At 43.4% G+C, this 25739-nt stretch overlaps 1 protein-coding gene and 1 non-coding gene across 2 annotated transcripts; both read right to left on the bottom strand.

Annotated features, from left to right (window-relative positions):
• Nucleotides 1–11275: 11275 nt before the first annotated feature.
• On the bottom strand, nucleotides 11276–25612 carry LOC123990713 (E3 ubiquitin-protein ligase RNF217-like). The gene is made up of 6 exons (XM_046291491.1): nucleotides 24605–25612; nucleotides 14610–14831; nucleotides 14181–14345; nucleotides 13153–13354; nucleotides 11958–12029; nucleotides 11276–11404 (listed from the first exon to the last, which is right to left on the bottom strand). The coding sequence occupies exons 1-6, from the start codon at nucleotides 25541–25543 to the stop codon at nucleotides 11328–11330; spliced, it is 1677 nt and encodes a 558-aa protein (XP_046147447.1). The 5' UTR covers nucleotides 25544–25612; the 3' UTR covers nucleotides 11276–11327.
• trnaa-ugc lies at nucleotides 16982–17055 on the bottom strand. Its single transcript has one exon. It is a non-coding gene; the product is annotated as a tRNA-Ala (tRNA).
• Nucleotides 25613–25739: the final 127 nt, after the last annotated feature.

A 25739-nucleotide genomic window follows, 5' to 3' on the forward strand; every position in this document is an offset into this window, starting at 1 on the left:
ATATAAATGCTATTAGTTTAGTACACTTAAATATTATTGACATTGTTTCCGGTAGAGTGAAAGCGTGACATTCATGTCTGCTGATTCATAAATTGTGATTCTAGTCTTTGAGAATCTACCCTGATCAATGTACAGTACACCCTCATCTGTCAGAGTAGGGTAACTACATCTCTTGTAGTACATTTGTCACAAGATAAATTGAGTAACTTTAACTCCAGATGATTGGGTTACAGTATAATAATAAATAATACTATATCATTTGATTTAACAGATTCAATCAATCTCTTACTCCATGATATACAGTATTTGCTTACAATTATGGCCAGGCAAACAGATACATTTTATTTACTTTTGAAAATGATGCTAAACATGTTCATTTTATAAGAAGCCAAACACTTGTTAGAAGATAGTTAGACTCTCAAGACATCAGTCTTTCAGATGCAATGATTGGATGATAGCTGTGAGGGTTAATAAATCAAGTCATGTTCAACCTGAACTCTTTTATCATTCATCCTTTTATGGGGCGGCAAGGTAGCCTAGTGGTTAGAGCTTTGGACTAGTCACCGACTGTTCCTAGGCTGTCATTGAAAATAAGAATTTGTTCTTAACTGACTTGCCTAGTTAAATAAAGGTTCAAAAAGCATCCAGCAACACTTCTTGTATGCAGCAGTTGCTCTTTTGACCCATGAGGTGTTTTGGAATGACCTTGCATTTTAAAAGAGAAGTTCACTATTTTACAACTTGATGTTAGATAGTTCCTCACCCTGAAAATACTATATTGACCCGTAGAAACTAATCCATGGTTCAGTTTTCTTTAAACAGCCATTATAACATTAGCTAACTTTAGCCATTACTAGCTAAAATATAAGGAAGTGATGGGGGCATGATGTGAGCATGTAAAAAATATGTATGTCCAAATCACCTGAAATGTAATACATATTTGGTTTGATTTTACTTAACGGTGATTTGGCCATAACATTCAAAAAAACATGCTCACATGCCCCTCAATTCCATAGATATTTTTCTATCAGTGGCTAAAGTTAGCTGAAGTTAGAGTTTCTCCCGTAGACTATTTTCAGAACCAGCTAACATCAAGTTGTAAAATAGTGAAATTCTCTTTTAAGACGTAATCTTTCCATTAATATAATTTCAAATTAATTTGAAAGATTACGTATTTGTTTTGTCTTATCAAGACACCATATGAAATACTGTAATTCACTGGGTGTTTTTCCATATCCCATGCTGGCATGCTATACCAGGGACCAGTGTGGTAGTACTGGTAGCCGAGTTCCTCAATCTGCAGCTCTGCCAAGTCGTATCCTGTCATTAGTAGCAGAGGAGCTCTGTCAACAGGATGTCTGTTTCAGCCGGTACAAAGAGAGAGGAGCACGGCCCCACACTAGGAGGAAACAGTCCCCCAGACAGACAGCAACTCCACTTCACAGAGTGAAACAGGAGGAGGCAGGATATTCAACTGATGGGTGGAATTTTCATTATGATGAACAATTATTCAGATCAGACTCAGAGCTACAATATGTCTGGTACAGATTGGTTTCTTATTGTGGAATGAGGCCTTTGCATTGGCCAGAACAGCAACAAGAGTCTATATTACTATGTAATACTTCTGATGAATAACCACTAACTACAGGCAATTCTCATTAATTGTGTTGTATATTTCATAGCTTTGTCAGCTCTGCTGAGCCTCTTGATAAGGCCCTGTTAATTAAAGAAAAACTCTACCCAAAAACAATGTTTTGGTGTTTGTTTCATTAGTCCCATTGTTGATATACCTTCAAAAATGTTTTGCATGTCAGCAATCAAGTTTTCAACATAAATAACTTTTAACATACAGAAATACAGCCGGTATGATACCTTTTGCATCATGTGCTGTCTTCTTGAACTTGTTTGATATGGAGCCTGTGTATTTACACAGCTGTTCACAGCATTCTAAATCACACACAATAAATCAGATGATCCTGATAGGAAGGAAGGAACCAGCTGGAAGCACACAGCATTCTGGTCAAACAAGCATATCTGCGTTCAGGGGCTCACTCCCTGTGCTGGCCCATAGGAGCATATCTGAGTCCACAGTACTTGGTTGTTTGAAGGCCCTATTGTAACTACTTTCCCATCCCCAGGAGGACTCCACTGGACCTGTGGGTCCATAACCAGCTGGACTCACTTTCTCAGTGGGCATCACAGCCGCAAGGTCAGCTGATCTCAGAGCAATGTACAGAGGAGTAAGCGCAGGCCCCAGTTAGATCACATGATGTTGGGAAGCAGTGAGCTGTGTTTGCTTCACAAATGCCCCCATATTCCCTATATAGTGCACTATTTTGACCAGAGCATAATGGGCCCTGGTTAAAAGTAATGCACTATAAAGGGAAGAGAGTGCCATTTGGGACACATCCTGTGTCTGTCCACCCAGGGAGGATAGAGTGGACACTGGACAGGATAGATAACATAACAGCTTGGCCCTGCTGATGTGGTGTAGGCCTCTCTCCTGGGCTATTCTCAGAGGGGGCAAGCACTAATGGAAATGAAGGTGATAACGTTTCCGTAAAAACAACTTCTGAACAGGACATCCTCGTGGATGGAGGGAATGGGGTTCACGAGGGGAAGGGGCAGTGTTCTTTGAAAAACTATACATCAAGGCAAGTGCAAGACAGTGTTTTTTGTTGAGCCATCAATTGGTTTTCCTTGGCTGAATAGTATAGGGAGAAGAGAGATGTTTTTGGCATTTCAACCATCACTGTTTAATAACTCTACAATTCCATCTGATAAAAACATACATTAGTTTTCTACAAAACATGAATTACAACAACTGAGAAGATAGTGGTGCAGCAGCATCGAAGACCCACAAACAAAAGTAGAATACAAATCTGTGCATTTGATTTTCATAAACCAACCAATACATGAAATACTACTATCTGTGTTGTTGTAGCTTTAGTTTAAACTACTAGATAATTTATATCTAGATCAGGAGAAAGTGACAATTTCAGTTGTGCAAGCTACAGACCTTTTTTGGAGCAGAGATGAGATTCTCTTTAAAGTCAGGAATAACATGGAGATCAAGCATATATCAACAATCTTTGTAAAGGCACCAGGTAATCTTTATGGTAACAACACCTCAATGGCTTTAATAGGGACTTCAGCCAGCCGATAAGCCCCTGGGCAAGTTCAGACATCAGAGTTGAATCACCCACCTGCCCAGACGTCAATTCAACGTGTCAGGTTAAAAGGTAACATGTATACACTAAAAGTGTCATCAAACAATGGCATTTTAATATATTATATCCAGGTGATTACTTGATGAGAACAATGGTGATATCATACCTGGTATCTGGTAAGCTTTATCTTTAAAATCATTCAAAAACAAAAACAAACCATTTGTGTGTGAGGCTTTGATCATGTAGCACAGTTGGGAGCTAAAGGGGCATGCAGGGAAAGACAGCAGTGCAGAACGTGAACAGAATGCTCCCGGAGAACAATTACAAAAGCCTCATAGATTTAAAATTCTGTTCATGACCTTTGACATTGTGGTAACTGAAGTCGTCACAGGAACTAGAGTGAAGTAGTAACCGAGCTTTCATCCATCTCCATCATCATCCTCACCATATTATGTGTTATTAATAACACAGGAATCAATGCAGTGTCTGAATGTCGGATGAATACAGTGGCCATGGTGAGAAGATTGGGTAGATAGGGGGAGGTGGACAGGCCCACTGTTGCCAAGTTACAACCTTTAAAGCTGCAGAGAATCCACTATTCACTGGCACAGATCCAGGTCCATTGTGTGCCTTTCAAAAGGGTACTTAAATCAAAGGCCACTGGAAAAAAGTCTAAGAGACATTTGATTATCAGCTGTGATACAAACAATTACAATTTTTTTTTTTACTAATGTTGTGCCCAAATTGAATTTGAGAGAAAGCTTAACTAAACATGCCCTATTGTAATCAGTGTTTCAAATTCAAATTGAGAATGGGCTATGGTTTATTATTAATGATATCAAGACACCGGGCTTATACATTTGATGTGAACAGAAACCCCTGACATGACTAATATGAACTTCATAGACACATTCATAAACATATAGCATGTACTGTATGACAATTCCAACTAGATTTAAATAATGGACGACTATGGGAAGGTGATTGGTTCATGCAATCTAGTTGAGCTTGAAAGTGAGTTCCTTAAATAGGCTCCTCAAAGTAAATAACAAAACCATGACTTCTCTATCATGGATCTTACTGTACATCTCTCTGTCTGTCCTCCATAGATATCCATGTTTAAATTGAATGTTTTTTTAGATATATTCTCACAGCAGACATTTGATATTGACCATTGAAGGAGGCAGAAAATTTGTCAAATGTACATTTTCAAAACAAACACATATATTCCGGCATCATTACTGGGCATAAAACAGCAGTTATTTCAACAGTGCTGTCCCCATTGGTTTGTTTCCAACATGGAAAAAACAAATGTATTTGGTTGACGATGCAAATACCAGTCTGTATGGGCACAGCACTCTGGGGTTGGCAGGGATGGACGTGGCTGAACGTGTGTATGTGTATGGAATGGAACCTTGAATCTCACTAAAACACAATCACCACTTACAGGGCAGTTTGGGATTAGTCATAAAAAATGTGTGTAACTACTTGTTGTGTGTAACTACCTACAGGTAACTGCCAAAATAAAGGAACCGCCAACATAGAGTCAGATCTCTTCTTCTAGCCATGGTAGCCAAAATATTGTGCACTGGGCTTATTTTTTACCCGAAGCATGAAGGGATGTTAATTGCTTAATTAACTCAGGAACCACACTTGTTTTAGTTCTGGGCGATTAGCTGACATTTCAGTTTATTTTCATTTTTTAGACAACTAATTGACCGAAAATCGGTTCAATTATTTGAATTTCATTTAGTTGTTTTTCTTTCTGCAAGCTCAATGAGCAAATCAAGCATGAACTGTGGGACGTTATACACAGGTGTAGTTTTCCACAGGTCTAAATTCAACATATTCCAAGATGGCATAGCAGTTCAGACGTCTTTTGTCCTCGTCTTGTCGTGTCCCGTACATATATTTACGACTTTTTTCACATACATTTTTTAAAATTTTCCATCAACTCATCTTCAAAACACTCTCCTGCAACCCGCCTCACCAATTTATATTTATAAAAAAGTATTATTTACCTCAAATCTGTAATCCTCCAAGAAGCTAGCCAGAAACTCCAAGAAGCTAGCCAGAAACTAGCCAGAAACTCCAAGAAGCTATCCAGAAGCTAGCCCAGAAGCTAATCAGAAGCTAGTTCAGAAGCTAGTTAGCTTCTTTACTGGCAAATCGTTAGTATTCAGCTAACCACGGTTTGTGGTCATCAGCTATCCTTTAGCTCGAAAATCTATCGCCAGTTTTGTACGGCGCAGCGCGGCTCGGAACGGAACATACCGGACCAATTTTTCTCTCCATGTCCCTGGATTTCAACCGCTCTTTGGACATTCATACCTGGATCTCACAGCTAGCTAGCTGCTATCCGTGTGACTATCGGCTTTCGTCGATTCCGGAGCAAACATCAATTATTCCGGAGCTAGCCAGCTCTGTCAATCACTCCTGAGTTCTATCAATCACTCCTGAGCTGCAGTCACCTATCCGGACCCGTTTTACTGCCTACGCGGAGCCCCACTGGGCCTTCACAACTGGACTGCCGACGTTATCTACCCGAAGGAGTTATCCGGCTGGCTCCTACGTCGCGACGTTACCTGAACGCCCATCTGCGGCCTGATAACCGTTAGCTGTCTTATCGGCTGCTATCTGAATAGACAATCAGACAATTTATTTATTTATTTTTATTATTATTATGTTTTCTTCTTGAGCCTCTATAACTATATCTATTGTTTTTATTTTTGTTGTTGTTGTGTGATTTGGATGAATCCCCTCTACCACACGGAACCCCACTAATCTACTGACGGAACGCAAGAGGTGGCTAATAACAGACCTCCATCCTATGCTAGCTTGCTACCGATGGCCTGGCTAGCTGTCTAAATCGCCTTGACCCCCAACCAACTTCTCCACTCACCGGACCCTTTTGATCACTCGACTAAGCATGCCTCTCCTTAATGTCAATATGCCTTGTCCATTGCTGTTCTGGTTAGTGTTTATTGGCTTATTTCACTGTAGAGCCTCTAGACCTGCTCACTATACCTTATCCAACCTATTAGTTCCACCACCCACACATGCAATGACATCTCCTGGTTTCAATGATGTTTCTAGAGACAATATATCTCTCTTCATCACTCAATACCTAGGTTTACCTCCACTGTATTCTCATCCTACCATACCTTTGTCTGTACATTATACCTTGATGCTATTTTATCGCCCCCAGAAACCTCCTTTTACTCTCTGTTCCAGACGTTCTAGACGACCAATTCTTATTGCTTTTAGCCGCACCCTTATTCTACTCCTCCTATGTTCCTCTGGCGATGTAGAGGTGAATCCAGGCCCTGCAGTGCCTAGCTCCACTCCTATTCCCCATGCGCTCTCTTTTGACGACTTCTGTAACCGTAATAGCCTTGGTTTCATGCATGTTAACATTAGAAGCCTCCTCCATAAGTTTGTTCTATTCACTGCTTTAGCACACTCTGCCAACCCGGATGTTCTAGCTGTGTCTGAATCCTGGCTTAGGAAGACCACCAAAAATTCTGAAATTTTAATTCCAAACTAAAACATTTTCAGACAAGATAGAACTTCCAAAGGGGGCGGTGTTGCAATCTACTGCAAAGATAGCCTGCAGAGTTCTGTCCTACTATCCAGGTCTGTACCCAAACAATTTGAACTTCTACTTTTAAAAATCCACCTCTCTAAAAACAAGTCTCTCACCGTTGCCGCCTGCTATAGACCACCCTCTGCCCCCAGCTGTGCTCTGGACACCATATGTGAACTGATTGTCCCCCATCTATCTTCAGAGCTTGTGCTGCTAGGCGACCTAAACTGGAACATGCTTAACACCCCAGCCATCCTACAATCTAAACTTGATGACCTCAATCTCACACAAAATATCAATGAACCTACCAGGAACCTCCCCAAAGCCTTAAACACGGGCACCCTCATAGATATCATCCTAACCAACTTGCCCTCTAAATACACCTCTGCTGTCTTCAACCAAGATCTCAGCGATCACTGCCTCATTGCCTGCATCCGTAATGGGTCAGCGGTCAAACGACCTCCACTCATCACTGTAAAACGCTCCCTGAAACACTTCAGCGAGCAGGCCTTTCTAATCGACCTGGCCGGTGTATCCTGGAAGGATATTGATCTCATCCCGTCAGTAGAGGATGCCTGGATATTTTTTAAAATGCCTTCCTAACCATCTTAAATAAACATGCCCCATTCAAGAAATGTAGAACCAGGAACAGGGTTCTCCCCAGACCTGACTGCCCTTAACCAACACAAAAACATCCTATGGCGTTCCGCATTAGCATCGAACAGCCCCCCGTGATATGCAGCTGTTCAGGGAAGCTAGAAACCATTATACACAGGCAGTTAGAAAAGCCAAGGCTAGCTTTTTCAAGCAGAAATTTGCTTCCTGCAACACTAACTCAAAAAAGTTCTGGGACACTGTAAAGTCCATGGAGAATAAGAACACCTCCTCCCAGCTGCCCACTGCACTGAAGATAGGAAACACTGTCACCACTGATAAATCCACCATAATTGAGAATTTCAATAAGCATTTTTCTACGGCTGGCCATGCTTTCCACCTGGCTACTCCTACCCCGGTCAACAGCACTGCACCCCCAACAGCAACTCGCCCAAGCCTTCCCCATTTCTCCTTCTCCCAAATCCGTTCAGCTGATGTTCTGAAAGAGCTGCAAAATCTGGACCCCTACAAGTCAGCCGGGCTAGACAATCTGGACCCTTTCTTTCTAAAATTATCTGCCGAAATTGTTGCCACCCCTATTACTAGCCTGTTCAACCTCTCTTTCGTGTCGTCTGAGATTCCCAAAGATTGGAAAGCAGCTACGGTCATCCCCCTCTTCAAAGGGAGGGACACTCTTGACCCAAACTGCTACAGACCTATATCTATCCTACCATGCCTTTCTAAGGTCTTCGAAAGCCAAGTCAACAACCAGATTACCGACCATTTCGAATCTCACCATACCTTCTCTGCTATGCAATCTGGTTTCAGAGCTGGTCATGGGTGCGCCTCAGCCACGCTCAAGGTCCTAAACGATATCTTAACCACCATCGATATGAAACATTACTGTGCAGCTGTATTCATTGATCTGGCCAAGGCTTTCGACTCTGTCAATCACCACATCCTCATCGGAAGACTCGACAGCCTTGGTTTCTCAAATGATTGCCTCGCCTGGTTCACCAACTACTTCTCTGATAGAGTTCAGTGTGTCAAATCGGAGGGTCTGCTGTCCGGACCTCTGGCAGTCTCTATGGGGGTGCCACAGGGTTCAATTCTTGGACCGACTCTCTTCTCTGTATACATCAATGAGGTCGCTCTTGCTGCTGGTGAGTATACTTCTGGCCCTTCTTTGGACACTGTGTTAACAACCCTCCAGGCAAGCTTCAATGCCATACAACTCTCCTTCCGTGGCCTCCAATTGCTCTTAAATACAAGTAAAACTAAATGCATGCTCTTCAACCGATCGCTACCTGCACCTACCCGCCTGTCCAACATCACTACTCTGGACGGCTCTGACAAATACTTAGGTGTCTGGTTAGACTGTAAACTCTCCTTCCAGACCCATATCAAACATCTCCAATCCAAAGTTAAATCTAGAATTGGCTTCCTATTTCGCAACAAAGCATCCTTCACTCATGCTGCCAAACATACCCTTGTAAAACTGACCATCCTACCAATCCTCGACTTTGGCGATGTCATTTACAAAATCCCTCCAATACCCTACTCAACAAATTGGATGCAGTCTATCACAGTGCAATCCATTTGTCACCAAAGCCCCATATACTACCCACCATTGCGCTCTCGTTGGCTGGCCCTCGCTTCATACTCGTCGCCAAACCCACTGGCTCCATGTCATCTACAAGACCCTGCTAGGTAAAGTCCCCCCTTATCTCAGCTCGCTGGTCACCATAGCATCTCCCACCTGTAGCACACGCTCCAGCAGGTATATCTCTCCAGTCACCCCCAAAACCAATTCTTTCTTTGGCCGCCTCTCCTTCCAGTTCTCTGCTGCCAATGACTGGAAAGAACTACAAAAATCTCTGAAACTGGAAATACTTATCTCCCTCACTAGCTTTAAGCACCAACTGTCAGAGCAGCTCACAGATTACTGCACCTGTACATAGCCCACCTATAATTTAGCCCAAACAACTACCTCTTTCCCAACTGTATTTAATTAATTTATTTATTTTGCTCCTTTGCACCCCATTATTTTTATTTCGACTTTGCACATTCTTCCATTGCAAAACTACCATTCCAGTGTTTTACTTGCTATATTGTATTTACTTTGCCACCATGGCCTTTTTTGCCTTTACCTCCCTTCAACTTGCCTACCTGGTTAAATAAAGGTGAAATAAAAAATATTTAAGTGCAGAAAGCATAGTAATTAACTATAATGACCAGACTCTTTATACACAACAACTGAAATATTGTATTATAGTAATGTGAATAGGATGGTTGAATAAAGGTTGTGTTACTGCATTCAACCCACACAAAACCCACACAAATGTAAATAGAAAACAGTGATGATTTTTCAAAAACCAAACAGAAACCAAACCAACTTCAAAAAGCTCTAATTTGTTCAGCACAAACCTGTGTGGAAGCACCTGGTTTCTATATACAGTGCATTCGGAAGGTATTCTGGCCCCTGACTTTTTCCACATTTAGTTATGTTACGTTATAGATTAGATAGTATTTCCACCTCATCAATCTACACTCAATACCCCATTATGACAGCAAAAAGCAAAAATGAAGTATTCAGACCCTTTACTCAGTACTTTGTTGAAGCATCTTTGGCAGCGATTGAGTGTTCTTGGGTATGACACTACAAGCTTGGCACACCTGTATTTGGGGAGTTTCTCCTATTTTTCTCTGCAGATCCTCTCAAGCTCTGTCAGGTTGGATCGGGAGCATCGCTGCACAGCGATTTTCAGGCTGGGCCACTCAAGGACATTCAGAGACTGCAATTGTCTTGGCTGTGTGCTTAGAGTTGTTGTCCTATTGGAAGGTGAACCTTCGCCCCAGTCTGAGGTCCTGAGCGCTCTGGAGCAGGTTTTCATCAAGGATCTCTCTGTACTTTGCTCGATTCATATTTCTCTGAATCCTCACTAGTCTCCCAGTCCCTGATGCTGAAAAACATCCCCACAGCATGATGCTGCCACCACCATGCTTCATCATAGGTATGATGCCAGGTTTCTGGGCATTCAGGTCAAATAGTTCCATCTTGGTTTTATCAGACCAGAGAACATTGTTTCTCATGGTCTGAAAGTCCTTTAGGTGCCTTTTGGCAAACTCCAAGCGGGCTGTCACGTGCCTTTTACTGAGGAGTGGCTTCCATCTGGCCACTCTACCATAAAGGCCTGATTGGTGGAGTGCTGCAGAAGGTTCTTCTTCTAGAAGGTTCTCCCATCTCCACAGACGAACACTGGATCTCTGTCAGAGTGACCATCGGGTGATCAATGGAAACAGGATACATCTGAGCTCAATTTTGAGTCTCAGAGCAAAGGGTCTGAATACTTATGTAAATAACGTATACGTTGTTATTTATTTATACATTTGCAAACATTTTGCTGTGTCATTATGGGGTATTGTGTGTAGATTGATGGGGAAAAAATACAATAAGGCTGTAACGTAACAAAACGTTGGAAAAGGGAAGGCGTCTGAAAACTTTCCGAATGCACTGCATTTTGTATCCCTCATTTACTCAAGTTTTTCCTTCATTTTGGTAGTTACCTGTATGGACGCACCACAATAAAATCCCTGAAAATGTCATAAATATGCAGGTGCTCAGGGTCCGCAAAAGAATGGTGATAGACTCACCCACACGTCTTCAGTAACTCTTTCCCATTCTACCCAATGCGTTTCTTTTTCACTAGCCATGCTAAAGGAGCCCAGACACTGTGGAGGTAAGTTGGGCGGAACAGGAGTAGACTGCTCTGTGAGCCTTTAGATCCACAGGCTGGAGGAGGAGCCACATACAGTGTTGTGGTAGACATGCAGTAGAGAGAGAAGGCCACTGGAAAGCATTGCTCTTCTCAGGCTGTGGATGGAAACCAACCCTCCCCCTCCCCCAAATCCATGTGTCCCCTCCCTGGGCTTCGTATCTGGAGCAGGGTCCTGACCACACTGCCATGGTGCTCAGCTCAGTGCCAACGGCCAGTACCCTGGGTGCGCTGCCGTCTCTTCTTACAGATGTAGAAGATAGGAAAAGCCACGAGTCCTGAGGAGAGAGCAGAGTAGGAGAGAACAGGCAGGTTAATATGGAATGGGATTTAAGCTCAAGGAAATGACTGAAGTGACACCTCTCGCAAGGAAGTGTTCACAGTATTGGTGATCGATCAAGGAAATACTTTAATAATCTCAATACTGTTCTGTTGTTCGCACTAGTAACACATTACCTTTGAAATACGGACACACAACAGTAAAGATCATTTGTGAGCGGGATTAACAAGTGTCTGTCAACAGCTTTATATCAGTGTGTCATCCTCCCATCGCCCAGTGTAGCAGTGCTATCTGAAGTGGACAAGCAGACACTTAGCTGCTTCTATCAGTTCACACCAAAACACAGATAGCCCTCTCCAGCAGACCACGGCCACTGAACAAGCAGAGTAACACTACATACCTGAACCTAGGGAAAGTAACACATTTCAGATTCTCTAAAGCACCATCGGTTATGTAATGTTTCATGTTGTTATCTAGGGATTAAAAGAGCAGGATTAAAACAGAAGGTAATAGTAGTCGTTTAATGTTAAAAAGGATGTAACAATGCTTACCTATGACCATGGATACTGCTCCGACAACCACCACCAGGACTATGACAACAGGGGCCACCACCACTTTACTCGCTGGAATGGGAGGGAGACAGAAGAGACAACACAGATATGCATGAGGGGTCAGGACAAATAAATGCATGAAAATGCATGGGGAGGACAGGGCAGTTTGGAATAGCACCTTGGCACATTAACATTTTTAACAGGTTATCAGAGGTCCTGCGCAATTACAGTACACCCAACCTAAATCAAAACAGCCAGTAGCGAGTTATGGGACTACGGTTTAGATAATTCCCATGTTTGTTTTCATTGGCAAGGCTGTTAAAACATGAGAATGGGAGCAGGCAGTGGAGTGTTTTAATGGGAGGTAGAGGGGGTTTTGTAGACCCTTTGAGGGACACATTATCCCACCTCAGTGTGTGTCAGATGTTTCCATTGGCACCATGCTGGTATTGGACTAACTTTAGCTAACCCCACTCAGGAGCAACAGCTGAGGCCCTGCATGTCACTACACAAGGCAGCTATCGGAGAACTACTGAATCTCTCAGTTGAGCTGTTCACTATTCACTATTCACACACCGCAGGCAGGGTCACAAAGACATGGGTCATCTCAGATAAGGAAGTTCTGCAGATAAGGGGCATGCAAATCATCCACTGTGTTGGCAGCTACAGTTTACCGTTATTGTTCTGACTTCAGAGCTGTGAGAAATTACAATGCACTGCAATGCACAATGCAATTTTTAGCATAGGCACTAGACGTATTGTGAAAATGGGTTGTGAGCGAGTCATGTCTGCAGCATCAAGCTAGTATATGCTGTTTTGATCATCTTCATTATTGTGTGAACTGATTAAGAAGATGAAAGGCCACCCACATGGTAATTGAAGTTTATTTGTCGCCCCCCGCGTATGTATCTTTCTGAGTCTGACCACAGAGACCAAGGAGGAAAGTCATGGGCAGTCTAACGACTGAATTAAAAGGGAGGCAGAAGGACTTTAAAACTACAGCTGCTAATCAGAGCATCTTTTTAAATCAGGCCTTAAGGGCCTAGTCTAAATATAGTTGTCATATTGTCAGAGGGTACTGATTGCTTGCTTGTCTAATAATATTAACCATGAAATGTAATGGGAATCCCAAAATGTCCCCTCTATAAAGGGTTTAAGGGCCTCTGGGTCACGGGCTGAGGCTGGGCAGACTCACCACACACAGACCCCCGGACCAGCCGGCGGAGGTGGGGCTTCTCGGGAAGGTAGCGGTACTTGCAGCCGAACACGCTGAGGTTGGATGTGTGATCCCCGAAGAATCGCAAGTGGCGGTACTTCTCCCCACAGCGGTAGCAGAAGTTGGTGCTGCACTGGGTGCAGTTCATGTGATCGCAGCCCTCCGTCCTCTGAATGTGGATCTGGAGAGAGCGACATGACCTCATGGATGCTCTATAAAGATTTTATAAGCCGTTGTTCATTTAAAGTGGGACCCTAATTTCTGAACAAATGATTAACTATATGTATCAATTACTAGATTATCAGTCAGCTCAGCGCAGGTATTTCCAGAATAGAAAGTATTTTGGTTTGGTTCCAAATCAAGGGAAAAGAATGGAACATTTTGTCCTGATATCTGAGCATCACTCAACCCCTCTACCTGACTCATGCTGACTGACATTGCATTGAGAGGAGAGTGCTGCCATGGACAGACAGCAAGCCAGCAGCCAACACCTCAGTGAAAGTTCCTTCCAATACCAAAATGAATTAGCAGCACTGTGCTTGTTGCTGTTGCTTTCTAAAAGGCCTCTCACTGTGTATGAAACAAAGAGCTGACGTGGCATACTAAATCTAATTTGGTATTGACTTTCTGCCCAAGACTCAGTCTTATGACTTCATGGAATGCTTCATTTCCAGCCTTTGTTACAAGTGGACAAGGGGGGGAAAAGACCTCTGACACTCTCTTTCTCTCTCTCCTCTTAGAGAAAAACACACAGAGGACACTGTCATGGCTGTAGAACTACTGAAAAGCACATCTTTAATCATCTTATGTTGTTGACATACAACGCTGGAGAGAACAGACGGCCCTGTCTCCACCTGCCTAATCAAGCGAACACCCTTTAGGCCCGTGTAAGAAGGCCTCCTATATCATCGTTTGGCTGCAGAACTGTCAACCACAATCTTCTTCCAGTAGCTATGTTAACTAGCAAGGTTTGCTTTTTTCTCCACTCTCCTGGCTCTGTCACCCACCTTGCAGTGGGGGCACTTCTGGGCGTTCCTCTGGCCGTGCTCGATGATGCTGGCCCAATGACGCAGCAGCTTGTCCCCTTTCCTGTAGTCCCGGCACTTCAGGCCCTCGTGCCAGGGGGCGTGGCATTTGAAGCACCACACAAACTGGCACTTTGTGCACTGGATCTGCAGAGGCATAGACATGTGATTGGCTAGATAGAGGCATGGTGTATAAGAGGCATAGATTTGGTGAGAAGAACTGAAGTGCCTGCATGGACTAAAACCTCCCTCATTAATGATACATGAAAAAGCACTTTGTCCAATGATTCAAGAAACCTAAACATTTTCCCAAGAATTACAAACAGCAGAGGCCCTGTACTCACCTTGTACTTGTGCTCAGTCATGCTGTATAATATCTGATCTCAGAACAGTACAGGCCCTCTCTCTCACCTTGTATTTGTGCTCTGCCCTGCTGGGGGTGTGTCCTTTCAGCGAGGTGAACTGGCTGCACTGGGGACAGGGTTTGGTGCTAGAGTCAATCTGGCTCAGCTCCAGGAAGTATTTGTATTTGGCCACTTCCTCACTGCCCAGGTGGGACATCACCAGGCTCTCCTCCAGGTAACCACTGCACTCTGTGATGGGGCACACGATGTCCGCTCTGCCCACCCTGACCTGGGGAACACATAGACATAACACAGGGATCAATTGAGAGAGATGTGAATGCTTTATGACAAATTAGGATAAACAAATATTAAGACAGTGGTCGTAAGTTGCATACACAATGCCATTGGCCCTAGATCCGGTAATAAAATATTGTCGATACATTTAGCTACTGGATTGCATGTGTGTTATGTAGGTGAAGGGTAAACAGAATGCACAAGCAAATACTACAGTGTACAGTACATACAGTACGGAACATACATTTCCTGGGTGGTACTGTACAAGGAAAAGTTATTTACCAGAAGTTGAGCGGTACAATCTGTTGTTACCCTAATCCCCCTATAAGAGATACTGTGGTGTGTGAGAGAATGTGCCTTGGAAGGCTTCCATGAACCACGAGTGACTTCGCTAAGTCATTATAGTCATTTTTCAGAGGCCCTTATCTAGAGCAACTTGCAGGAGCTATTAGGGTTAAGTGCCTTGCTCAAGGGCACATCAACAGATTTTTCACCTAGGCGGCTCGGGGATTCAAACCAGCGACACTTCAGTTCCTGGCCCAATACGCTAAACTATCTGCCACCCCATAGTCATAACACTACTACAACAGTGGAAAACTACAGAGGAAAAAGGGCCCAGTACGCCTCAGTGGGAGTCTTAATATTAGCCTCATGAGTACACCCCACCATCACTTCTCCCCCTCCCATGTAGAGCTCCAGGACACCCTTGCTCCAGGCACAGCGGGTCCCCTCCAGGGTGCTCCTCACAGGGCATGGTGCAGACAGACGGGTAGGCCCCGGATTAGCACATTGCTGCTGATCTGAGCTGAGTAATCCCATCCTGGCTGGGCCTGTAGTACATGTCCATAAAGTAGACTAGTGAGTAGAGTGATGCAGCACAGCTCTGGGGTAATGCCCAGCAGACTCTTTTCACTATGACAGCCTGGCCCCTGGCCCTATGGACCCTGTTCCTGCACTATAAAACATTATAGTTGTTTTGACAGTATTATATAATAAAACTAACAGTAAAGTACCATATTAAATATTTACAGAAAATTGACGTAAATGACAATGCAGTCTGAATGATCTTAGGCGTAAATGTTAAATCATACCGTAAATGGTTGCATGGTACTGTTGTTTCTGGCTCATTAACATATTTTAAGGTGTGTCGTGTTAAGAGGCTACATTTGTGCCACACATTAGATAGAATGCTGCACTAATTTAACTGATATGTGGTAGTTGTGCCCTAACAATTAAATGTGTATAGGGAACAGATTGGAGTGGCAGCAAGTCTCAGACCTTTAATGGTTCAGTATCTGCATTGTCCTTCGGTCTGTTTTGCCCTTTAGTCACTTCCAGCTTGGATGCCTTTGTTAAGGCCTCTAGAAGTGCAAGTGATAGGAAACACAACATTAGGTATATTAAATCACTTTCACTTCTAGAGGCCTTAACAAAGGCTCCCAAAGTGGTATTCATATGTAAACACAATAACTAGCAGCCAACCTGATTGCTCCACTGCCATGCAATTACGGTAAAATACTGTACAATACAAACCCCATCAATCTTCAATTAATTTTTTTATTAATTTATCCATTCATTAATTCATTTGTTACAATAGCCATAATAAGATTACAGTTGTTTTACAATAACTTACGGGCAGCCAGTTGCCTGTAAGTTACCATAAAAACAAAGGCAAAAAGGATTCCAGTAACACTATTGGATACCATACAATACGGTAACATAATGTACCTTTTTTACAGTAACTTACAGGCAACTAGCTGCCTGTATGTTACAGTAAAAACAACACAAAATGGTTTACAGTGTGGCCCTGTACTCTCCTCAGGGCCAGGCTGTGCACTCTGTTCTGCTCTCGGGGTTGCTCAACAGCAGCTCAGCTATTGTTGTCCAATCAGCTCACCTATGTTATCGCATCAGAAGTACGTAGACCTAAAGTGACAACAAGAAGAATGTTTTTTTGAGGTAGCTGATTGAAGACTTTTCTAGAAAGTACAGTCCCAGTACAAGTGAGATATCAATAACACACACTGTTCTTTCTCAGAACAATGACATCAGCCAACTCAACCAACCTCCATTTCACATTTGAACCTTTCGCAGGCACTCTTATCCAGAGCAACTTACAGTAGTGAACGCATACATTTCTGTACTTGTCCCCCGTGGGAATCGAACCCACAACCCTGGCGTTGCAAGCGCCATGCCCTACCAACTGAGCCACACAAGACCAATTGACTAGACAAAATAACCCATATTAACTAAACATGGGGCATGTTCTTCTAATAATATGTCTAGTCCATTGTACTGTGTGTGGGCACCAGCATGATATATCTACTGTGTGTGTAAATAAAAGGAAGTGAATGTAAGGACAGTTTATGTTGTGACTTGCACTGGGAAGTCTATCTTCTAAAGCTGCACAGACAAGGTCACAGGCTTAGGACTAGCTAGGCTGTGACACTGATGAGACGGTCAGTAAGAGAGTTGCCACCTGTGAACGTAGTGCCCAGTGATTAGGGTGTGAAGGAGTCCCGTAGGGAAACCCTGAGCCCACGTCTACACCCATCAACCAGGCCAAAGGACAGTGGCCCTGACAGCCAACACAGCAGGGACAATGGAGCTGTGGCAAGACGTGAAAAATATATACACCAACATCTCCCTTCCCTTCTGCCCTCCAAGAGCAGTGCCCCTGGATTACACCAGGGCATAACATCTGTGGTCAAGTGGTGTGTGTATGTGTACACCTAGTATAACTGTCCTGCTGCTTCAGAGCCATAACCAAACAGAGGAGAAACTGTAGTCCACCACAGCCTCACAGAGAAATGAATGAGTGTTCTCCAGGAGTGCGTTCTCATCCCTTTATTAGGTCTAATTTTAGTTCTGATTTCACTGATGACCAGAAGTGCAGACTAACTTCATCAGGCAGAACGCTTCTGTCCTCAGACTACAACGTTGGTCCAGAGGTAGAGCTCTGTTTCGTGCGCGGACGCACAAATGCACACACACGTTACGTTATATTATCCCATTTCCCCTAACTCTAACCCAAACCCATATTTGAACCCCTTACCCTAATTGTAACCCCTAAGCTTAAGGACATTTGGGGATTTTAGGTCCCCACAAGGATAGAACCAACACATCATGGGGACCTAAAATGAATTTATATTTAAAATCCTATTTTCCCTAACCGGTAACCCTAACTGTAATCCTAACCCTTAAACTTAAAATAACCTTTGTCCTCATGGGGAAGTGGGAAATGTCCCACTTCTTTGTTTTACTATCCTTATGGGGACAGTTGGGGATTTTAGGTGCCCACAAGGTTAGAAGAACCACACACACACACACACACCTGCCCTTAGCGTTCAGCCTGAGCTGGTGGAACCAACTTTAGTAGAGGAGCTACACATGATAAGGCTGGTAACACCACGAAGGGCAGCAAGAAGCAACACAATGGATACTACCTGTGGTGGTGCCATCCACAACTCCTTATGTTATGTCACACTTGATCTATGCTCATGAAATGTTGTGATCCTGACTGGAAGCTACAGATACAACAGAAGATCAGTGTCGGGTTGATACATTTTTGGGGGTAAATCAGTCACCTGTCCTACCAGTGTTTGTCAGTGTGATAGTCATATCATCCTATTATGACTAACACAGACTAAGGGATTACTATTCTGTATCCATGCAAAAGCAAAGTGAATAGGCCTCAAAGGGTGGCACAGTGGTTAAGGGTGCTGTACTGCAGCGCCAGCTGTGCCATCGGAGTCCCTGGGTTCACAATTGGCCTAGCGTCGTCTGGGTTAGGGAGGGCTTGGTCGGTAGGGATGTCCTTGTCTCATCGAGCACCAGCGACTCCTGTGGTGGGCTGGGCGCAGTGCGTGCTAACCAAGGTTGCCAGGTGCATGGTGTACCCTCTGACACATTGGTGCGGCTGGCTTCCGGGTTGGATGCGCGCTGTGTTAAGAAGCAGTACGGCTGGTTGGGTTGTGTATCGGAGGACGCATGACTTTCAACCTTTGTCTCTCCCGAGCCCGTACGGGAGTTGTAGCGATGAGACAAGATAGTAGCTACTACAACAATTGGATACCACAAAATTGGGGAGAAAAAGGGGTACATTTTTTTATTTAAAAAAGCCAAGTGAATAACAATGTACCTGCAATACAGTGTGATGTACTGAGAGGAAAGTCTTTATATTCTCTGACAGAGCTGACAAGCCAGTGGTACATCATCAAGCTCTGGACAGGTCAGACCATATCAAACAAAGTGTGTATGAGTCAGTGTGAGGGACAAAGACATGCATCACACCAGATCTAGAATGTAGGATAACATGCTTCCTGAATCCTGGCCTATCAAAGGGTCAGAACATTGCAATCATGCCAAGACTGACTGGCAGACAACAACTTACCAGCCTCTCATGAGATGCATTGAGGCCTCTCTACTGAACACAGTTAGACTAAGGCGTTCCCTCTACAGCATAAAGACAGGGACACAGGTATAACGAGTCCCTTAATCAAAGAAAATAGGAAGTAATAATATGTTGTCATCAACCAATAGGAAACATGTCCCTGAGTTAGAAGTATATCCTGTCTGTTTGGCCCTGTCCGGGGGTATAGTCGGGCAGGGCCACAGTGTCTCCCGACCCTTCCTGTCTCAGCCTCCAGAATTTATGCTGCAATAGTTGATGTGTCGAGGGGGCTAGGGTCAGTCTGTTATATCCGGAGTATTTCTCCTGTCTTATCCAGTGTCCTGTGTGAATTTAAGTATGCTCTCTCTAATTTTCTCTCTCTTTTTTTCTTTCTCTCTCCCGGAGGACCTGAGCCCTAGGACCATGCCTCAGGACTACCTGGCCTGATGACTCCTTGCTGTCCCCAGTCCACTAGGTTGTGCTGCTGCTCCAGTTTCAACTGTTCTGCCTGCGGCTATGGAACCCTGACCTGTTCACTGCACGTACTACCTGTCCCAGACCTGCTGTTATCAACTCTCTAGAGACAGCAGGAGCGGTAGAGATTCTCTGAATGATTGGCTATGAAAAGCCAACTGACATTTACTCCTGAGGTGCTGACCTGTTTCATCCTCTACAACCACTGTGATTATTCTTATTTGACCCTGCTGGTCATCTATGAACATTTGAACATCTTGGCCGTATTCTGTTATAATCTCCACCCGGCACAGCCAATAGAGAACTCTTTGGGGTTTCAGACTGGGTTTCTGTACAGCACTTTGTGACATCAGCTGATGTAAGAAGGGCTTTATAAATACATTTGATTTTGATTGAAGTAGACAATACATGGCTCAACAATGATAAACAAAAGCACAATGTGCTTTTACACCTGCATTGTTTGCTGTTTGGGGTTTTAGGCTGGGTTTCTGTACAGCACTTTGAGATATCAGCTGATGTACGAAGGGCTATAAAATTTGATTTGAATTTGATTTGATAGTGCTCATCGGTCTAGTTAGGGACCACACATGTGTTAAATGTGCCAACACAGTGATTGTGTTAAATGTGCCAACACAGTGATTGTGTTAAAAGTAAAACAATGTGTTGTTCCTAACTAGACACATGGATGTGTAAAAAAAAATGACACAACACACAAACATTCAGAAAGCAATGATAAGGACAGCCATGAATAATTAGCCATTTAAATTAGGCTTTTTAAAATACAGTATATTTTTTGCACTCAAGACATGGTGAGGGATTGAACTGGAGTGATAGTCATATTTCCATCCCTCTGCAGGCAGCATCACATCAATGAAGACAAGAGCACGCAGCGTATTCATGAGACTGGAAGACATGCAGGCGTTTGTAATCATAATGACATTAAGATTTTATAAACAATGAGTTTGAATCATTACAGGCAAACCAGCTATGAGAAGACCTCAAGAAAAGAGGGAACGAATAGATACTGTAGGACAGGACTGAGGAGCTAGTAGGTATTCTTCAACCCCACATCAGTTGAGACAGAACACTTACACCAGGGGTATTCTACCAGGGGTCCCTGGCCCCTTAGGGGTCCGCTGAAGTACTGCAGGGAAGGGGAGGATGGATGTTTTATGTTTTATTATTTCAATGGTTTTATGACTATCACTAAAAACAACCGAAAAAAGAAATGTTGAATGATATACGTTCCTACAGTAAGAGTAGAATCTCTTCTTTCTAATGATATCAACTTTATTTTTCAACTCCCAATATTGAGCCAATTACACACACTGTAGCCAGTTACACTCACTAGAGTATCTGACATAGGCTTTGATTAAGCACCGGCGAATGGGCTAAAAGCGAGGCAAGTGCCGCTGGCAGCAGGTAAGCTTTTTTGACTTGGACATACATTTTTGCTAACTAACCTTTGTTTAATCAGCTAAACAGCTGCTCTTAGTGAAAATATGTTTGGAGTTACCTTTCTAGCTATCATTCACTTGGTGATAAGACAGGAAATGTTTTGCTAACATATGATGTGGGTCCATGGGTTGCCGGTTTGCCTGGGAGGGGGCCCCTGGGCAAGAAAAGGTTGAAGACCCGTGACATAGATCAATAACTGGACAAGTTTTGGTAGAGTAACTAGGCCTATTTTCCCACTGTTTCAGTGTTCATTAGATCCTTAGAACATAAAGCATGGAAGGCCTGCAACTCCTTGAGTTGTATAATGTATATAGATCACTGGAAAAGCTTAGAAACCAGAACACCAGAAGTGTTAGAGCAAATCCTTTAAAACAGGTTTAATACCTGAAATGCATTAGGCATGACAGACACGTGAACATGGAGGAAACTGGAGCTGTAACAGTCCCTATCCTGACCCTGAGACAGATGAGTCAGCGACTCAATTGGATTTGAAAGCCAAGGAACCGTCTGCAATCTGATGCTACCTGATGACAATAACAAGATCCCTCTAGGTCAGGGGTCTTAAACAGGTCGATCTTGAGCTACCAGTAGCTCGCAGCTACATACACTACATGACCAACAGTATGTGGACACCTGCTCGACGAACATCTCATTCTAAAATCATGGGCCTTAATATGGAGAAAGTCCCCCTTTTCTGCTATAACAGCCTCCACTCTTCTAGGAAGGCTTTCCACTAGATGTAGGAACATTTCTCCATTCAGCCACAAGGGCATTAGTGAGGTCGGGCACTGATGTTGGGTGATTAGGCCTGCCTCGCAGTCTGCGTTCCAATTCATCCCAGAGGTGTTCAATGTGGTTGAGGTCAGGGCTCTGTGCAGGCCAGTCAAGTTCTTCCACAATGATCTCAACAAACCATTTCTGTATTTTTGTCCATTGGACTGCCAGATTGCGAAGCATGATTCATCACTCCAGAGAGCGTGTTTCCACTGCTCAGGCTCCAATGGCAGCAAGTTTTATACCACTGGCATTGCGCATGGTGATCTTAGGCTTGTGTGCCACTGCTAGGCCATGGAAACCCATTTCACAAAGCTCCTGATGAACAGTTATTGTGCTGACGCTGCTTCCAGAGGCAGTTTGGAACTTGGTAGTGAGTGTTGCAACCAAGAACAGATTGTTTTTATGCACTACTTGCTTCTGCAGTCCAGTTCTGTGAGCTTGTGTGACCTAACACTTCGCGGCTGAGCTGTTGTTGCTCCTAGACATTTCCACTTCACAATAAGAGTACTTACAGTTGACCTTGGCAACTCTAGCAGGGCAGAAATTTGATGAATTGTCTCATTGGAAAGGTGGCATCCTATGACAGTGCCACATTGAATGTCACTGAGCTCTTCAGTAAGACCATTCTACTGCAAATGTTTGTGTATGGAGATTGTATGGTTGTATGTTCAATTTTATTCACCTGTCAGCAACGGGTGTGGCTAAATTAGCCAAATCCACTAATTTGAAGAAGTGTCCACTTACTTTTGAATATATAATGTATGAGTAGCTCACCAAACCATTCAGAAGTACATAACATTTATGTTTTCCACAGCAAACTGTCAAACAAATCTCACAAGTATCAGACACCACAATCTCCCAACTACTGCCAATATTGGCTTAAAAAGACAAAACTAACACAATTAATTTCCAGCAATATTGCCCCGGTTTTTATATCATTCCGTGCATAGGCAGTAGATGTGATAACCGTCTTGTGGGTCGACAGAAATACATTTCCCAAAACCATTCCTCACTCGCTAGATGCACAATTAAAGGGTTAGATGCGCATTTCAGTCAAAATTACAGTCCAAAAAATCTTCCAGATGTGATTTAAGCAGACATGGACTCAGAACATCCAATTTCCTTTTTTCTCTATGAACAATTGTAATTTTGCGAGTATTTAAAAAATAATAACAAAACCAGGAAAATAAAAAGAGAAAACATAATTTGGGAAAATATAAAAAGATTTTATAGAGCTCCCCCTTAGAGTTGTTTATTACCATTATTTGACCAGGTATATTGACAGAAAACATACTGTTCAAGAGAAAGTAGTGCACCAAGGACCCCGGGAAGAGTTCCAGGAGAGTGGAGAAGAAAAGAATGAGCTAAAAAAAAATATGCTTGCAACATGTTACATTATTTAAAAGTAGCTCTCATGCTAGAAAATGTTGGAGACCCCTGGTCAAGGTGGACAACTGATGTTGTCTTCAGAGATAACACACCGCAGCACGCAGCCTCCAGAGGTAGAGAAGTGTGATTTCACTAGGTTCTACAGAGACAGAGCTCTGTGATTAAGCTATCAATTAAAGCCACACACAACCTGTCCCCACCCCTCCCTCCGCTGCTGCCATCAGCCGCAAGGAAAGACAGCACACCCACCTCCCTCAGCCAACAAATTCATTCTGCAGGCTGTCAGTGCCTTCCCTGATGTCGCAATTTCTTTTGTCACCCTGCATTTGTTTTTATAATTTACAGACTCCCTTTCTTTGCAAACCAACCACAGACACCACTCACTGGTTATCTGCGTTGACATCCATAGAAACTGTATTAAGTCATTCCACACCGAATTAAAGGATAGACAGAGACACCGTCTGATACATTCTCTGGGAAAAGCCTTGCATATCCTTTCACTTTACACTCAGTTGCACCGAGTTAGGCCTCGTCATCCTGTTGCATTCCACAGCGCAGCACAGTTGCAGATTGTTCCTTGTGAGATGAGTCAGTTGGCTCAGAAAGCAGGAAGCACATGACTTCCCTAAACAAGGATAACAATGGCCGAGGCAGTACTGTTACAACACAATGGGCCATCCCTTCCATCCCTTCCATCCAAGCAGCCCAGCAAAATACTGACATTTAGGCCCAACACTAAGATGGGAAATTGTTCAACCTGTTTTTTCCATCACTATACTAGCCTACATCCCAATGATTTGGCACTCCTCCAGGCTGTAGCAGGAGACAGACCATCTGACTGGGTGTTCCTCAGGTAGTTGAGCACATGGTGCACGGTGTAATACTCGATCCCAGTGCTCTCCCTGCAGGTGTTCCTCTTAGTTGTAACTGAGCACATGGACCAGGGCTCCCATTGGGTTCATTCAGAAGGACACAGCAAGCCAGCTGTCGTCGAACCACAACATCTGCACCCAGATACACTATTAACATGCCAAATGAGCTGGAGGGGATCTTAAATGAACACAAAGCAATCCAATGGGTGTAAACGTACATGTGTGTTGTGAAAACAAAAATGTATCAAAACAGGTGGGCCTACAAGTGCCATAAATGTATGTTAAATGTGTGTATATATATATATATAGGCCCCATCTTGTTTCGTGTCAGCGTGTCTATTGCTGCACACACCCACCCACCAAGAAGGATTGATAACATAGACAATTGGGATACCAGGCCTTTACCTGTGAAATGATGTATATTTTCAGGCATTCCTCACAGACAGCCTTCTTGCAACAAAGTAACGGCTTTATGTGTGTGTCGTCCAGACAGATGCGACATGCCAAAACAACTGATTCATTGTAATCCCCGTTGTAAAAGTTGCTCAGAGTTCTAGGATCAACCAGGTTCGGTAGGGTATATGGATCGGAAATGGTGTGGTGGCCCATTTCCAGATTGCTCTGCTGCAGCAAATCTGTGGATGGCTTTGTAATGACGTTTGATGTTGACGGAGTTATCGCCCCATTATATTGGTGTTCTCCGGTATTGTCAGCTGGTTTCCTGTAGTTATCGTTTGCAATACAGTATACAGTACAGTAAACATGTTCCTTTAACTGTACGACATCGTCGTCAGCCCTGCTACTTTCACAAATATCGTCAGAATATGTTACATCAACTTCATTCAAATCGGATGACGTTAATCCCTCTGTGTGATCTGCGATTTGCTCTTTCACATTCGTTTCACTGCCACTTGTCTTTTCAAGGTCCACATGATCAATTCGTTCATTTAAAACTATTTCTACCATGGCATCCTCTGGGTGTTTTTGGTCATCTGCTGAATTGTTTTTGAAATTCGTAGGGGATCTCGTCGTCCCGAAATTCCTCCTCAAAATACCCACTGCAGTCGGTTTTCTGAAACTGTATCCCTCAACATTTTCTTTACTACCCGTTCTCGTAACCCTGTGTGTGTGCGTCTCCAAAATCCCGTCACCGTCTGCTGTTTGGATCTTTGTTTCCCTGACATCTTGAATGAAATCTGTGCCTGATGTCTCAACTTTATCAAGCATTTCTGAAGGATTGCAGACTGTCTCTTCGTCATATCTGCTGACAAAACTCGGCATTTTACACGTATACACATTCAGAGAAATGTGTTCATCTTCCATTCCCAAGGTGCAACTCCCCATGCACGCTCTACCTCTTCTCCAACTCCAGATACTAACAAACAAAACAAAACAAAACCCAAGTGAGGTGTATGTCTGCTTCCGGTGCTGCGTGTGGGGGGGAAATAAATCCGTAACGTTGTAGCTGTTTGACTTGCAACCTGTACACGCGCCAGCTTGTTGGCTGTGAAATAACAACGCATTTGTTGATTAAAAAAAC

The sequence above is a fragment of the Oncorhynchus gorbuscha genome, linkage group LG12 (assembly GCF_021184085.1).
Source record: "Oncorhynchus gorbuscha isolate QuinsamMale2020 ecotype Even-year linkage group LG12, OgorEven_v1.0, whole genome shotgun sequence".
Taxonomy (NCBI): Eukaryota; Metazoa; Chordata; class Actinopteri; order Salmoniformes; family Salmonidae; genus Oncorhynchus; species Oncorhynchus gorbuscha.

Excerpts from the sequence above, each read along its gene's own strand:
- LOC123990713 (XM_046291491.1), bottom strand. The coding sequence starts at position 25,543 with ATGGGGAGTTGCACCTTGGGAATGGAAGATGAACACATTTCTCTGAAT. Across the intron at positions 13,355-14,180 it reads AGAAGTGCCCCCACTGCAAG|ATCCACATTCAGAGGACGGA; the intron begins GTGGGTGACAGA and ends CGCTCTCTCCAG. Across the intron at positions 11,405-11,957 it reads AGCAGTATCCATGGTCATAG|GACTCGTGGCTTTTCCTATC; the intron begins GTAAGCATTGTT and ends CTCTCTCCTCAG.